At 45.0% G+C, this 15,389-nt stretch overlaps 1 protein-coding gene across 2 annotated transcripts in view; it reads left to right on the top strand.

Moving 5' to 3' along the window:
* The first annotated feature begins 54 nt into the window (after nt 1-54).
* LOC147185600 (sestrin-1-like) overlaps nt 55-15,389 on the top strand; it is a 36,487-nt gene continuing 21,152 nt past the window's right edge. The window contains exons 1-2 of one of the 2 annotated variants that reach the window (XM_086104067.1): nt 55-168; nt 1,431-1,763. In XM_086104067.1, the coding sequence (XP_085960193.1) occupies nt 55-168; nt 1,431-1,763 (447 nt within the window). Of the gene's footprint in view, nt 169-1,192; nt 1,764-15,389 lie in introns of those variants that run through there. The other variant, XM_086104069.1, reaches the window with a different exon arrangement.

Genomic DNA, 15,389 nt, shown 5'->3' with positions numbered 1-15,389 from the left:
CACCCCTGAGCACGGAATACCTCTTACCATTGGTTCGCTGCGGCTATCAATCAAATGTTTACACCGCAGTTGCTGCCTCCTGATGATATTACTGCGGGGCGAACGAGGCTGGCCACTTGTGTGGTGAAGTGTCCCGTTGCAAGACTAGTACCGAAGAATGTGACTAAAGTAAGTAATTTACTCACGACACCATTCTGCTTTTGTCACACTATGACAGCTAACACGTCTTTGACAAGCGGCTTTGCCCTTTTACTCGGACTGTAGTGGCAAGGGAGCAGAATCGAATGGAACTGAGTGACCGGCAGGCAGGCTTCGGTATTTGTATATTTTTCATGACGTATTAGTGTTCAAACTTGTCATTTACGGGCGGTCAGATAAGTAGTAGGAGCACATTTTAGGACTTGGGAGATTGTTCGTAGTATTAGTGAGGCTTTTGTGAGGGGGCAGACCACGTATCAGTATGCTAAACAATGTCTGGCGTGATGTTGGTTTAAATCCCCTGCTAGATGCCTTTTGGGAGACAATGCAGATGTTATTTGACGTGAGTGATTATACTTTCATTGTATCTGCACCTTTATTTGTTTTTCAAATATTTATCCCTGTAGTCATACGCCACAGTGTCCAGTTTGCTGCGGCGCTCTGTTTTCTCATCGCCCTCACTCTCTTCTCAAATGCAATTGTTGTGTCCTTGTACCATTTTAGGACACAGGTCGAAAAAAAATGCAACAACCTACACATTCTAATGTTCGCTTAACACGTTGAATATGGATATACTCCACAGTCTCCACTTAGCTGGAGCGCCCCGTTTTCTCATTGCTCTCAGTGTTCCTTAGATTAAAATTAAGAGCATTTGAGACACGACAGCTAGAAATGATCACAACACACACACACACACACACACACACACACGTTGCAGTATTATACTCCACAGTCTCCACATGGCTGCAGTGCTTCATTTCCTCACCGCCTTCAGTCTTCTCTCGAATAAAATAGCAGCATCAATGTATCATTTGAGGATACAAGTCTAGAAATTACAAAAAATAGTTCCATTATCCTGTAGATGTGACTAAAGGTACATTACATTATTAGACTCCGCAGTCTCTGCTTTGCTGCAGCGCACAATTTAATCAGTGTTCTCAGTCTCCTCTCAAATAAAATTGTTAGACTTGATTCAGCTACAAATGATTAAAAAGAACAAACAACAACCAAAACAAAAAACATGATCATCATAGCTTCGTCCTTTGGTACATTTTAGTGCTGGTGGACAATGCAGTTAATTCACTTCCATTCTCTCCACTTTGCTGCAGCTCTCCATTTTTGCCAATAATGCTGTTTTCAATGGTTTACATAAATATCCCGATTTGATACGTGTGTGTCATTCCTGTACCATATACATGTTGAGTGTTCTCGTGTGCTAATGTTTGCCTTAGCCTTATTGTACATCAACAACACACATCAAGTCTCCATATCAGAGGATGGACGCGCAAGACCAGGAGACTCTGGGCAGGTGGGATGGGGTGGCCAGCCGTGACGCCAGCTCCAGGACGGCCACCATGGAGCACATTCGCCAAGAGGTCCTAAGCAAAGTGGAGGCTATCGGGCCCGAGCCGACGTCCTCGCCCTTGCCCTGTCTGTCAGCGGCATCCGGTTCCCCCGCCAGGAGCGAGCTGAACGCTGTCCTGGCCCACCTCCTCATGCTCACCAAGCGTTGTCCTTTCGAAGACGTGAGGGAGCGATGCGTCCGGCTTTTGCAGGCTGTCCAGGTAGGAGATTTTTATTATTTCTGTTGTCTACCTCACATTCTTCCCTTTTTTTAAATCTACCAGTCTGTGTTCTTTGCTGCCCTTCATCTCCTTTTGAATACAATTGCTGCATCTTTGTAACGTTTGTAGATACACGGCTCGAAATGACAACCATGCTAATATTAGCTTAGCCTGTTGCTGTGCTTCAGTTCTGGAGGCTGCACTAGTATACTCCACAATCTCCAATTTACTGCAGCACTCTCCTTATATAAAAAAAACAAAACCCAGCTGCATGACGAGAGGTAAACACAGCATCCCCTCGTCCTCCTGAGTGCTCTCTATGAGCACTTTGATGGGCTGACATGTCGCGATTGGGAGGCCATAAACAGTTGGTACGCTTGGCGTCATTTGGGTGTTTTTGGAACGTGCGGGGACGATAGGGGCAGAGTGATGAAAGAAGGAGAAAGCTGCTTTGCAGGTTTTAGCCGCACACCACAGAACAGGCCTTCTGGTATTTTTGAATTATGCTAAGCTGCATTTGCCCCGGGTTTGCCAAAGGCTGCTTTTCTATGCACCCGCTGTTGCATCTCATGCGGATGAGGTCTTACAGTTGAAGACCCCAAATCTGTGACCTCCCCTTCTCTCATTGTCACACACACACACACACACACACACACACACAGTAGCATCTTTCTCGCGGCTAGCAGAAATGGAACAGAGGCTTTCGAGTCAGATGGCTCTTTAATACCGTCAGATTCTCTGAAGACAAAACCTCTGAAAGCATTAAGGCCGATTGCACACATCGATAATTGGGCTGAAAGTTGGGGGAAAAAAAAGAAATTGCTTCTTTCCTATTAGCTGTTGCATATCAGCCTTTTTAGTGACTGTCAATGTATGTGTTTTGAAAATTGCAAAATTAAAGCAGAAATTCTCAATTTGTTACTCGGGATTATTCCGGTGGTCCTGGAAAGAATCACTTCCCACGTACCGTTAAATTGTATTTCACTTTTCCCCCAATATTTAGATACAATGTTCATCGCGTACAGAGACTTGCAATGATGTTATTTTCATGAACCCTTAGACCTGCTACATTACTGTACTTGTAGGGCTAGACCAGGTGTGGGCAAACTACGGCCCGCGGGCCGAATCCGGCCCGTTGGTCCCACCTAATACCTCTGTATCGCTCTACTTCTACTGGTCTGATCACAACCCATCTGCAGCGATGCACAGGCTAAAATAGGTCATCAACAACACTTTTGTCATTTAAAAAAAAGTATATTAATACCGTACTTTCATGCTTTTGTTCTGTTGGTGTTTGATATGGACTGTCAACAAATGCCGTTTTTTTTTAATGTACCATAGCTCGTGCTGACCTGGCCCTTCTGTCAAATTTTAAAAGTCAATGCGGCCCCCGAGCCAAAAGGTTTGCCCACCCCTGGGCTAGACTCATCTGCCTGACCGATTATTGGTGTCGATATTCTGCATTTTTACAATCATAATTCAAACGGCAGATAAGAAATAATTTCAGTTAAATATCCTCATAGGCACTGTACAAGCTGTGATGGCTGCTGGAGCAAATTCGGTTCCAGAAAATGTTATTTATCCCCCGGCAGTGATCCCTTTAGCCAGGGGATGGTATTTGCAATGTTATATTGCCCCAGTATTAAGAGTGAAGCCCCGTGGGTGAAGGGTTATTGGGTCAAGGCTGAAAATAGGGATCTGTGTGTGTGTGTGTGTGTGTGTGTGTGTGTGTGTGTGTGTGTGTGTGTGTGTGTGTGTGTGTGTGTGCGCGCGCGCAAGTGCAAGGGGGCGGAGGGGCTTCGGTTCCCATGGGCTGTCCTCGTGCATGCGTACATGCACGAGGAGAGATTTGTCAACATATTAAAACAGGAGGTCATCCAAAAGGGCTCATGCTGAAGCTTGACACAGCCGAGTGTCATTGATCAAATTCAAATTGACACGTGGGTCTAATTTTTTATTAATTTTTTTCTCGTACTAACCCTTTCGTGCACCATGTAACACAATAACCCGATAAGCTGTCCCTCAAAGGGGCACACACACGCGCACATATCAAAAGAGACAATTGTTGGGATCGGTGTGCGTCAATGACGGGGTGGACGGACTCCATCACCCGGTCACCATATTCCCTCGGTTGCATGAAAGAAGGTCCAGTCCAGTCTCGGTGGCTGTTTGAAAAGCCCACTGAGTGGCTTCTTTGTGTTATGTAATTGTGCCATTGTGTTCTCCCTCCAGTTTCCCTGGAATTAGCTCTCAGATGGCTCATTCACTTTGCATTAAGCCCCGCGCATGCGAGGACGATCGCAGATGGATAGATCATAGCAACTCAACGTGGCACTCATGGCGTATTACGCCTAATGGTTTCTTTTTCTCTAATGTCCTCATGTATTATTCAACCCAAAGCCTCAGTTAGTGCCTCTCACTTATATAAACAATTGTACGGTCAAGTCTAAGAGCCCCCCAGCGATATTCGACTTCTATCATAGCCTGTCAGAAGCATGTATTTTTTTTAACACCCCACTTTGTGAGTTAATCATGACCGCTTAGCATGACTCGCTGCAATAAACACTCATGTGTCATTAATTACGCCAAACCGGCCTTCCCAGAATTACCTCAAAGACTGGACATTGCATTGTCCAGCCAAAAGGACAATGCAATGGCAATGGCATCCGACATTGCAGACAGACCCCCCCCCCCCCCCCAACACACACTTTTAAAGCCAGTGCAGTATGCTGTGGCCTTCAGAGAAAGACTATATACAAGGAGGGGGGGGGAGACCATGTTGGAATTGTGCAACTAGGTCACCGTCAATCCGGTAAGCCTGAATAAATCATTAAAAAGAAAAAAAAAAGAGCAAACTTGTTCGCGTTTCGTCATGATTACGATATAAAACTGCTTCATATCTATGAAGACATGTGAAGACGGCATTATCCCGGTGCGGAGGGAAGGATGGGCTCACGTCGGGTTTCGGATTTTGCAGATTCTTAGCAGTCGTCATGGTACCAGTGACATGAAGTGCAATGGTGAGATGGGGGGGGGGGGGTGTTTGGATGGTTGGCACTGTTACTTGAGGATGATTATTTCTAGCCGTGCTATTCAGGAGTTGAGAGAGAGCGAGAGAAGTGGAACTGCGGGGCTTATTTCGACATGCAAGTGGGGAAGGGAATGGAGGGAAAATTGCCAAGAGCAGGTGGAACAGACCTGAACCAAAAAATTATTGGCCATCCGTAGTTGAACCATAGTCACATTCAAGTGTTTACAATTAATGTGGATTTTTTCAATGCCCGGTCAGTGGATTTAAAGCGAGTTGTTAAATTTCTCCGCTGCAAGTGAGCGCAGGCCAGCGTTGCGCCGCACTGCTAAATAAACAAACCTCTCTCATATTTATACAGCAACCCGCAGATAAAATTACATTCCTTGAAAAGGATTTAGTACGGTCCTCCAATGCTTCCTCAGTGAACACGTCTCCCAAGAATGCATTAAATCCTCCTTTCTGTTGGTTTTAACGCTGCCAGTGGAAACCCAAGCTAGCGCAATCATAAATCAGTTGATCTGCTGGCTTAAAAAAAAAATTTTTTTTAGTCCACATCGTCGCCTTTGGGCACTGCGTGAATCACTTTTATCGACCCGCCGCAACATTTTGACCTGCCGTTGCATGAAAACCGCAAGCGCGGTAAATAACACGAATGACTGTTTGGATTTAAGGCCTCCATTTCCAAGGCTCTGGCAAGCATTAGTGAGACGCTTTATTGGGGGTAGTAATGGAACGGCGCCATTATTAATGTTGTTAATCACACCAGAGTATGGTTTTGTACATGATGGCAACACATCAGGTCTGTGACATCCTGCATCTCTTTTTGCATGAATCACACATGCGGTTCGATGACAAACAGCTTTATAAATCTGCTTTGGCATTTGGCCATGCAGCAAGATTGGGCCAACTTTCAAGCTGTTTGTGTTGATATGCGGCGCTACAGCAAAGTTTTACATCCACATAAAACGCTCAGCCAATGAGTATGTTCGTAAATAATATTATGACATGTTACCGTTTACCTCTTACAGTCAACGACTTGGCTTTTGTGTATAAGCTTTCGGTTCATTTTACCCCGGGGGAATATTTGGCTTTTTTTCTTTGGCTCCTCTGCAACACTTAGTAATTCCGTATTTAGAGTGAAAGCGGGCATGTTAACGAAAAGTGACTTTTTGTTGCTTGTATAGAAAAAGATGGGTCGCCAGAGTGCCTGGACTAGCCAGTGCTGGTGCCAAGGTAAGCTGAGCTGCATTGTGTTGTGTTGAATGCACTGATTAGCATTGCTACCAGTGTTAGCTTCTGATCAGCAGCGCTTGATTTTTTTTGAAATTGTCGACACATCATCAAGGTAGTTTGTGTTTGGCAATGTGCCCTTGCACCGCAAACACACAGTATAAATTATGAGCGGATGTCTCCACAAGTTTAAATCCTTCATTGTGTTGTGCACTCGCTATTTGGACCATCTAGTTCTGGTGTGCTGCTTTAGTGCCATTTGCTGCTGTGAAGCCATAATGTCTCATTGTTGTACTAATGAAGACATATTGTGTTTTCTCCTCTTCCCATTACTTACTTAATGGGAAGACAAATCAGATACGACAAAATTAGGCAGATGCTCACAAAATGCTCATGTCAAGAAGTGGCTGCTGATCCCTCGCTTTTACACACACCCTAACACGGCCAACTGGTGAGAATTAATTTGAGCAAAGTCGCAAATGAAGGCGATGACATCCACACACCTTTTGTTCCTCACCCTCTTTTTTTGCTTTGCCTTTCATTTCATGGCTCGCAAACCTTTTACTGCCTGTTGCAGTGAGCATCTTGGCCACCCGAGGGCACTCTGAGCCTACCGGCCGACTTGACGGGATGGGAATTTTCCATGCACTGGGCATGAACGTTTGCAATGCACCGCATGATTTTGATATTTTCCTTTTGCCCTGGTCATTGGGCTGTCATCCAGCTGGTGTGTATTTGTTTGTGTGTATGTCTGTGTGGTTAAGCCTGTATGTGTGTCCGCTGAATGTCTGCTGATCCATCCCCTTGCTGTATGTGTGCGTGTGCGCGTGCGTGTGCGTATGTGTGTGCGTGTGTGTTTACATGTCTCGGGAGATTTATGGCAGGCAGCGTGCCGGATTTCAAGTCATCTGGTCACCAAAGCTAGTCAGGTGGCTGCAGCCCAGACCGAAGTCTGAGGTAGACCCCTATTAGGATACAAACCACACTTGGCTCAACACTCTGGTCAACCTGCCGAAAATACACAAACAGCATTTTAGGAACCCAAATGTATGGTTTTCTTAGTAATGTTTACAGTGCTATATTACAGCCATCATTTAAAAAAAAATATTTTTATTGACTTTTTTTTTTTTTTTTTTTTTTTTACTGGAGATATTAGCTTGCATTCAAAAATGTGAACTTGAGTTTGCTGTCAAACTAAACAACAAACAAAGGGAGTTCCACGTTGCATATTTTAAACAACCACATAGCTTTGCCCATAAGTCTGCAAGCTTAATGCTAACGTATAAGTTACAACGAACTGTAGGAAGCTAATTGCCGCCGCGACCATGCTTATGAACTAAACATACAGCGCAGGATCGACTCGTACTTTGTTGTACTTCCGGAGGCACGGCGCGGCCCTGAGGACATCGTCTGCTAAACGGAAGCAAATCTCTGAAGGCTGAGTTTCTCTCACACTTTCGAAAGGGAGTCTCCCAGCCGAAGTTCAGCCGAGACTACGAATTGGCAAAGTCGACGATTTCGACAATCATCTGCAATGGCAACAAAATCACGGCAGAGTTCGAGGCCAACACTTGAAGGACGATCGTAAACACCGCTGGGGCGAGGCACATCTTGAACTGGAGAAGGCTTTTTTTTTCATTTGCGACTGAATGTTTTCCGAGATGAAGTAGGAACGCTACAGTTGCTTGTTTCATATTTTCTTCACACTCTATACACATATTTGTAATTCACATGTTTATACTGGATTACATGGTCGTGTTTTTACATCTGTAAACGTCCAATACTACATTATACATCGTAGCTGGCGGCCATTTTATTGGAAAGGGGTTCATAATTACCATTATAGCGTACAGATTCGTTATGTCCCTTGATGTACGTTGTAACGAGGCTCGACTGTATTTGCCTGCACTGTGTGTGTGTGTGTGTGTGTGTGTATGTGCGTGCATGTGTGTATGTATCTGTCTGTCTCCAGCAAACAGTGTTGCCTCAAGCTTCGCCTCTCGGCCCCACCAGCTTAGTCCTGAGCTCCCGTGTTGTTTTAGCGTGTGTCGTATTGTTTCAGTCGCCGTGCCGTGCGGCCGAGTGGTTATTGTGCGCTTCTCATGGGTTGCATTGTCCAGAGCTGCTGTGTACATGAGTGCTTGTTTATGTTACGGGCTTTTTCGTCAGAAGGGCGACACATTGGTGCTGCAAGACCACCCCGTTCCCACAGTTGTTCACCTCTGACCTTGAGTTGTGTGTGTGAGAATGATTATTGACAATCATGAACAAAAGAGCCATTTGCAAAGAACACCCAACAGAAATGTATAATCATCTTCCATGATAAGCCCCCCCCCCCCCCGGTCATCATTTTTTTTTGTTGACCTCCCTGGCCACACGTGTGTAACGTGCCAGAGGACGCGTGCGCAAAAGAGGAAACGTTGGCTCTCTTCCCTTTTTTCCCCAGTTGACAGTTCAACGTGTTTAAATGTCTTGACTAAAACGGAAACATGCAAATTGAGTTTTTTTTGGGGGGGGTTTTATTGTCCTCAACCCTCCCCAGCCCACAAAACTTGCCTCGACACCTTTAAATGTGCGAGCCATATCTTTGTACCGTATTTGGCGAACCGAGCTAAGTCATGCGCCACCGACGGATTTGTTGTTTTACCAATGCTTTGTTTTGTTTGTTTTTTTTCGTTAGCAGGCTACTTCCTCACGGACGATACCAGACAGGCAGTGTCAATTAGTTTCTGATCGGGGGCTTGTTCCATTGATATCCCCCAATTTCATTATCTCCAAATATTGTGTATTGGATTTGTAGTTAATCTCTGTTGTGATTTTTTTTTTCTCTCCGTTTCATTCCATTCGGACTCGTAACAAGGAGGCTTAATCCATACCCCAGATTGCTCTGCAGATGACAAAAATGCTTCATGCAAATGGAATTTGCAGAAACACGGGCTTCATCTGTCAACAGAATACTGTTCAGAATCGCAATTTATTACTCCTTTTGTCCATTTGTGTTTGATTCAAAACAGAAAATAGACAACAGAGACTGGTCCAAAAATGGTTTGATTTCATTCAACAGTTCCATTCCTGGAACAACTGTCGTAAGTCTTGGAGCATGGGCTGTTGGTCTTGTATTTCTCCTTAACATTGGATGCAATGATGCTGCACAAAATGGTCCCGACGACGCCAACCAGCCCAGCAAGGCGATTAACGGCTATGAGCTCCGCGTTTCAAATCCCAGTTGTAATCTCATGGGGACCAAATAACGCCTAAGACACAGATCTACTCTGGAACGATCAGCAAAAGTTTCAAAACACTGCGTTGCATTGTTCAAACGACCTCGAGAGCACTTTTGAATTGCGCTGCAGAGAAGCGTGGCAACAACGAGGACAATTGTGAATGTAAAACTCCAGCAGACCAGTACTGATTATTTTTCCAAACATTTCAACTACAAACGTAGAAGAGCAGAAATAGTTGAGGGGCGGTGCAGCTTGGCTCGTACTCTTTTGAGAGACATTTCTAGGGTGCGAGTGAGATCGATGAGACCAAACACTGTGCTGCGGTTTGTTCAGAGTCTGTGCTGGCCAGTCGCCAAACCATTCTTCTGTGCCTTCCTAAGCATCTCATCGTGTCGCAGTAAACAGCGGAAGGCCCTGAGGAAGGCAGGCATGCAAAAGGCGGCAACGCAAAAGGAAAGTGCATCAATTTGACTGGAATTAAAGAAAAAAAAATAGCGCCACTGCCACCTACTGTAGTGGATGTGCAATTACACCTTTTTCAAGTACAATAGGAAACAAAAATGCATGTCACTCCTTCTTCCCCCCCATCACTATGGGGGGCCTTCACCATATAAAATAAATACATATTTTTACTCTACACAAAGGTATTTAAAGATGTGAAAACACAGGTTTCAAAACTATTCTGAAGTCGTCAAAAATCTGCAATTTCTTTTAACTGTTTCTAAAGGATCTCACATCTGCTGATTCATTTAAAGTAATTAAACAGTAATTTATTTATCTATTTATTAATTAAATTAATCATTCAATGATTCTCCATCCAGTGTGATGAAGATGACCTGTCGGTCAAGAGGTCACCTCAGGTTATCACTCAGCGGCTCCCTTTACCATGTTCATTGGCCCGATTTCGGACAAGCGTCAAAAGGCCCCACTGACTCACTTCTCGTCAGCTTGACGTCAAGCCGAAGGGAAAGGAAGCGGGGGAAGGAAGTCTATATGGACTGCCTGGCATATACTCGAGGCTGCTCGGAGGGAAAGCAAACATGTTCGCTAACTTATGTAACACGGGCTCCTCCATGTCCAGGAAACAAGTGGAGGTGTTGTAACCCGCACTGAAAGAAGACCTTATGATTTATTGTCCCCACCTCCCCCCACCTCTAAGCGGGATAAATAGGTCAATTTCTTGCCAATCATTACGTATATTTAGACACTCCAACTGTTCTGTTTCTTTTTCTGAGTCCTTCTCGGCCATCTGGTGTTTGCTTATCTTTATGAAAGGGTTTGCTTATTTTCCTGCGTAGTGTCCCCTCTGCAGACATTCAAGCAGCCTTTGTTTGTTTGCCTTTTTATATCGTGAGCTATACCGAGACTCGGGGTCTATATGCGCTAGGAGAAATAGTATTTATATCTCAGTGTCAATATTTGTTTTCAAAATGGGGGTGGGGGCTGTTGAATGATTAGTGTACGAATAACCGCATCAGGCCTGGGAATCTGTACAATGAAATAACGGCATGTCGAAAAATCTCTCTAGCCAAAATGGAACTTTTTGTGAGATAGGAAAGCGTTGAACATGACCTTTTCCCGGGCCCGATCGTTTCTTTCTTGTTTGGAATATGGGTCAAGAAGGAACAAGTAGGTTTTGTTGAACCAAGGAACGTCTGTGAAATACCTCATGTCACCGTGCGCTTTGGAATGCAGCTGTGCAAAGGTGAACATCTCGCCGAGACATTCCCCGCCAACATCCCATTATTGCTCCGCTCTCCCAAGTTTTCCACTTAAAAGCTTGTTCCTGACATAACTCCAAAACTACCCAACATACCTCCACCGGGTTATGGTGAGGGCTGTGGTTTGGTAAAGCCCTTTCAAGGACAGCGGCCACTACATTGGGCAGCTTATCGTGTTATCAGGTTACAGGGTGCGGATTGAATAAAATGTTGTCATCAATTTTAGCGCGATATTACCAAATGGGGGAAAAAAAAGCCAATTCAACCAATGTTGTGCACTATGCAGTGAAAAAATGGAGGATAGTTGAGTGGAATGTCAAACTTTTCAGCCTTAAATGAGAGATTTCAAACTTCGAGTTGCAAAAACAACCGCAGTGGTCATTGTGTAATTTGATTTGGCATCAAATGAGGAAAAACAAGCCGTGAATGTTTTCATAGTGCAGATTGTTGCGTACTTTTTTTTTTCCCCTGGGATGCTTCGAGACTTCACAGAACCGAACAAAGAACGAGGTGAAGAAAAAGTCACCCGCAGGACGGGGGGGTTGGGGGGGGGCAGGATTATCGGTGCTCTAGCCCTCGTGTTGTTTACTGCGAGGTGTCCCGTTTGCACTGGTACGCAGTTGTTCCTCCCTGCCAAACCTCCGCACCCTGTGACCAGCATTAATCAGCGCAAGCGTGCGCGCGCGTGTGTGTGCGTGCGTGTGTGTGTGTGTCTGAAATCTGAGCAAGGGAGGATGTGGAAGATGTTTATGTGCAAGAAACAAAGTGCGCTCTGTGGTTTTTTTGGGGGAGAGAAAACAGGAGTGGAAGGGGTAGAAAGATAGATAGCGATTAAAAAGTATGGGAATGTTTTGTGTACTTTCATGCACACTTGTGAAATTGAGACGAGCCCCCCACGTAAATGTGGGCATGCGCTCAAGGGCTATTAATGCCTGACCGGGCCTCCTTTTTACCCCCCACCCCTTTTTTTACATCACTGTGTAGACTCACAGAAAACAGGAGGCAGCAAAACAACAACCGCCGTTTAACAGTGGGCGAGTCGCCCGCTCTGATTTGCTGTCGTCGGCAGCCGGCCCGTGCCGCCATTGGTGGAAAGGGACACACCTCTCAGTCTGTTGATGTGCAGCCTAAAAAACAAAGGAGGGGCCATTGAAGGAAGTGGGTTCAGAAGGGAGGGGAGGTGGAGGAAAAAAAAATAAAAAATCTCTGGCCAACATTCATTGGAGCTTGTCCATAAACTTCTAGGAAATCAAGATTGTTTATTTGCTTGTGTGTGTGTGTGTTCTGTTTTTAATTATTCATCTATTTATTAACTGTGTGGCAGGACCTCGTTTAAAAAAAACACACACACACACACACAAGCTAACCCATTTTGGTCCGCTCCCAGCCCGTCCCAGGATAAGCGAGCATTGGGCAAGAAAAACAGCACAACAACAACAACACATTCGTCATGTTTCTGCAACCGAGTCCTGTCTTTGCATGCACCGCTTCATCATCAACTGCGTGCTTCTCATAGTTGACACACACACAAACCAAAAGCCGCTTTGTAAAACGTGAAGCACCCAGCAGCCATTTGTCTCATGTGACATGTCCTGCACGGCGTGCCTTCGTTGACAGATGCGTACAGCAGGTGGGTGTCTTTTGACGAGCCTTGTTGTTCTCTCATCGCAGACGGCCTGGAGGAAAAGGGGGCGTGGTCTCTGAGATGCCAAGAGGTGAATCTCATTGTGCGGGTTTTTTTTGTCCTTTTTTCGAAGTAGCTGAGTGCCTTTACTGTTCTTGACATCAACTTCTACAAAAGTGGAAAGGTAGTCGTCCAATTCTTTGTCTTTGGCAGCCTCTTGGTGAATTCTGCAAGTCTCTCCCCTCCTGGCTAAGAAACGGTCTCTCAAGACTCTACTGGAGAAGAAATGTAACTTTGTTAGAATTTTTTTTTTCTTAGCTGCCACACGTGATGTCATGGTCTTCATGACTTTTTGACAGAAAATGCAAAGGCGAGGATCCTGTTGATTTTAAAGCTTTTTAAAAGGTCTGTTTGAACAATGCTCGGCTGCCCTTAGCCTGGTTCCTGCTGCCTTTTACACCCTTGCTACGTCATCTCCTCATTGTCTTTGTTCACCTCACCCTAAGTTATAAGGGGATGATGATAATGATGCCATTAATGATAGACGGGTTGATATGTTTGATTAAAAAAAAAAATCTGCAGTGTAACGTTTGTATGAAAGCAACGCCCCCTCGGCTTGCGGTGACTAAGGTGGACTTGTTATTGTCGGCAGCTGGCAGAGGTCTTTCCTGTCCCATCGGCCCAAACGCTGAGGCGGCAGACCTGCAACGGCCAGAGTGAAATAAACAGAGTTGATAGAGCGAGTAGAGGCCATGTGGGGTGACCGGCGGCTAATCCTCGGGCAGGTTGGTGGGATTGCAGGAAACGGTCATGGGTAGGGTAGATGTGTGAAAAGCCAAAAACACACTGGGCAAATATGTCTTAGCACCCACTTAGTTTATCAGGGATGAGTTGGTATAGGGCCGGTATCCTCCTGATTTTAAGGTATCGGGTTCATGTGGTGGTTTATTGTGGTATCTTGGGGCCAATGAACTACGTTGACGCGGGGAGAGGAGCTTCATTTAATCAGGCCATATCCCTGTCTAATAGCAAAAAAAAAAAGCTTTTCTAATATCTTGTGGCATCTATATGCAGGTAGAAACCTTTTTGGGTGGCTATCATGACTTGGGGATTCCCAATTCACTGCAGGGTTTGCTCCTACAACCCCTGCCAAGAGGCGGACACTCGTTGGCTTGTTCGTATGAACATTTTTGATTGTCATGTCCATTTTTTTATGATGGCGGAATATGCCATTCTTCTAAATAGTCCGGTTCGAAAACATATTGTTGTGCTCAATCCTGTGATGGTTATTCGGTTTCGTGTGTTCAGGAAAAGTTCAGGAATATGTTTTGAGGAAGGATTTTGTTCAATCTAGCTATTTTCTTACCGTTCACATATTTAGGCAGACCCGCTTGTGTTCTCACCGCCCCGAGGCACAGCGCTTGAGTATTAGGTAACTCTTGGGATTTATTAATGTCCTCTTGACACTCGTGTGGGACATTCTGCACGGACTCCTTGTCCTGTTTTGTCATCTCAATGCACAAACTTGAGTACATCTCAAACGTCCACAATGAAAACACACAACAGCGGGAACGGCTGACTGTCCTGGAAAAAGGAAAAACGCTCCGATAAGGAAGCCTTCAAGGGTGGGGGTCCACGTCGAGTACAATTGTGTTTATTTATTGATTTTTGCGTGTGCAATGCTGTGCTGTGTCTCGCGTCTCTAATCAAGAAACATGAAATTCTCCTACATTTTTTTTTTTGTTTAACCGCCACCTCATCAAGGTCAAGTTACGGCCTGGCTGCTGATTCCCGTCCGCCTCACATGCTTAGCAGTCGGCGGACACGAGGTTGAAGACGAGGCTAAATATAATGCCTTTTGCAGGGGTGCTGCTGACATGACAGATTCAAGGTAACGCTGGGAATTAAAAGGGATAGGGAAGAAAAAAAAAAGCACATTGGCCGATAGGCACAATGAAACGCCGAGTGATAGCAGTTCGAGTGGGAGTGGTTGTTTTTGGCAGATCGCCCTTGCAGCTGCTGTAGACAAGGCCTCTGCACAGCTCTACACACCATTGCCTCTTTCATGTGCTTTAAGGTCTGTTATGAATACCGATATCTCTGAGTGCGATAGAACTCGCATCCATTTTTTTTTTCTTAACGCTAAACTGAGCGTGCCTTCCTGTTCTTACGCCGCTGTGTGCCGTAGGAATTCATAATTTGATGAAAAGCTTCAGAACTCATTTGACGGCGCTTCACAGTGCAGATGGACAATGACCCCGACGCATGATGTTCTGCGGTGGCCAAAATCATGCGTTCATTCCACCCGATTCGAATGTCGCTACCCTCAAATTAAAGCTGAAAACTCTGCACCTTTGTACATACAGTTACGTGACCGATATCGTATCCTTAGTGACGATTGCGTACATGGATGCTACGCGAGGGCTCGGTAAAACACACAAAGCCTGAGTGGACTTGATGTTCTGTTGACACTGAATGGAGAAGACAGAGAGGAATATTGCAAGTAGTGATGGCAACATGCTCAGCATTTCAATTATACAGTCTTGCCAAGACTTGAGCCCTTGTTCATCAGTCCTCAACTATTAATCTGTCAATCTTTGCCTCCGACTCATCTCGCAGTCATACGCCGCAACATTTTTTACGTAATGTTGACTCACAGTTAAATTTGGCCGGTCTTCGCTGTCAACACGCTGTCGCCGTTGTTTGCTGAGCATACAGAAATCAGAAGCACACGCGTGGTTTATGACTGCTTTAAATTCACTATTTTAAATAAACTCGAATAAATCAACGGGGGTG

Source organism: Hippocampus guttulatus, chromosome 23 (assembly GCF_054856545.1).
Source record: "Hippocampus guttulatus isolate MCC_2025c chromosome 23, RoL_Hgut_1.0, whole genome shotgun sequence".
NCBI classification, from domain to species: Eukaryota; Metazoa; Chordata; class Actinopteri; order Syngnathiformes; family Syngnathidae; genus Hippocampus; species Hippocampus guttulatus.
Note: the sequence above shows the minus strand (reverse complement) of the source record. Positions and strands in the feature narration are given on the sequence as shown.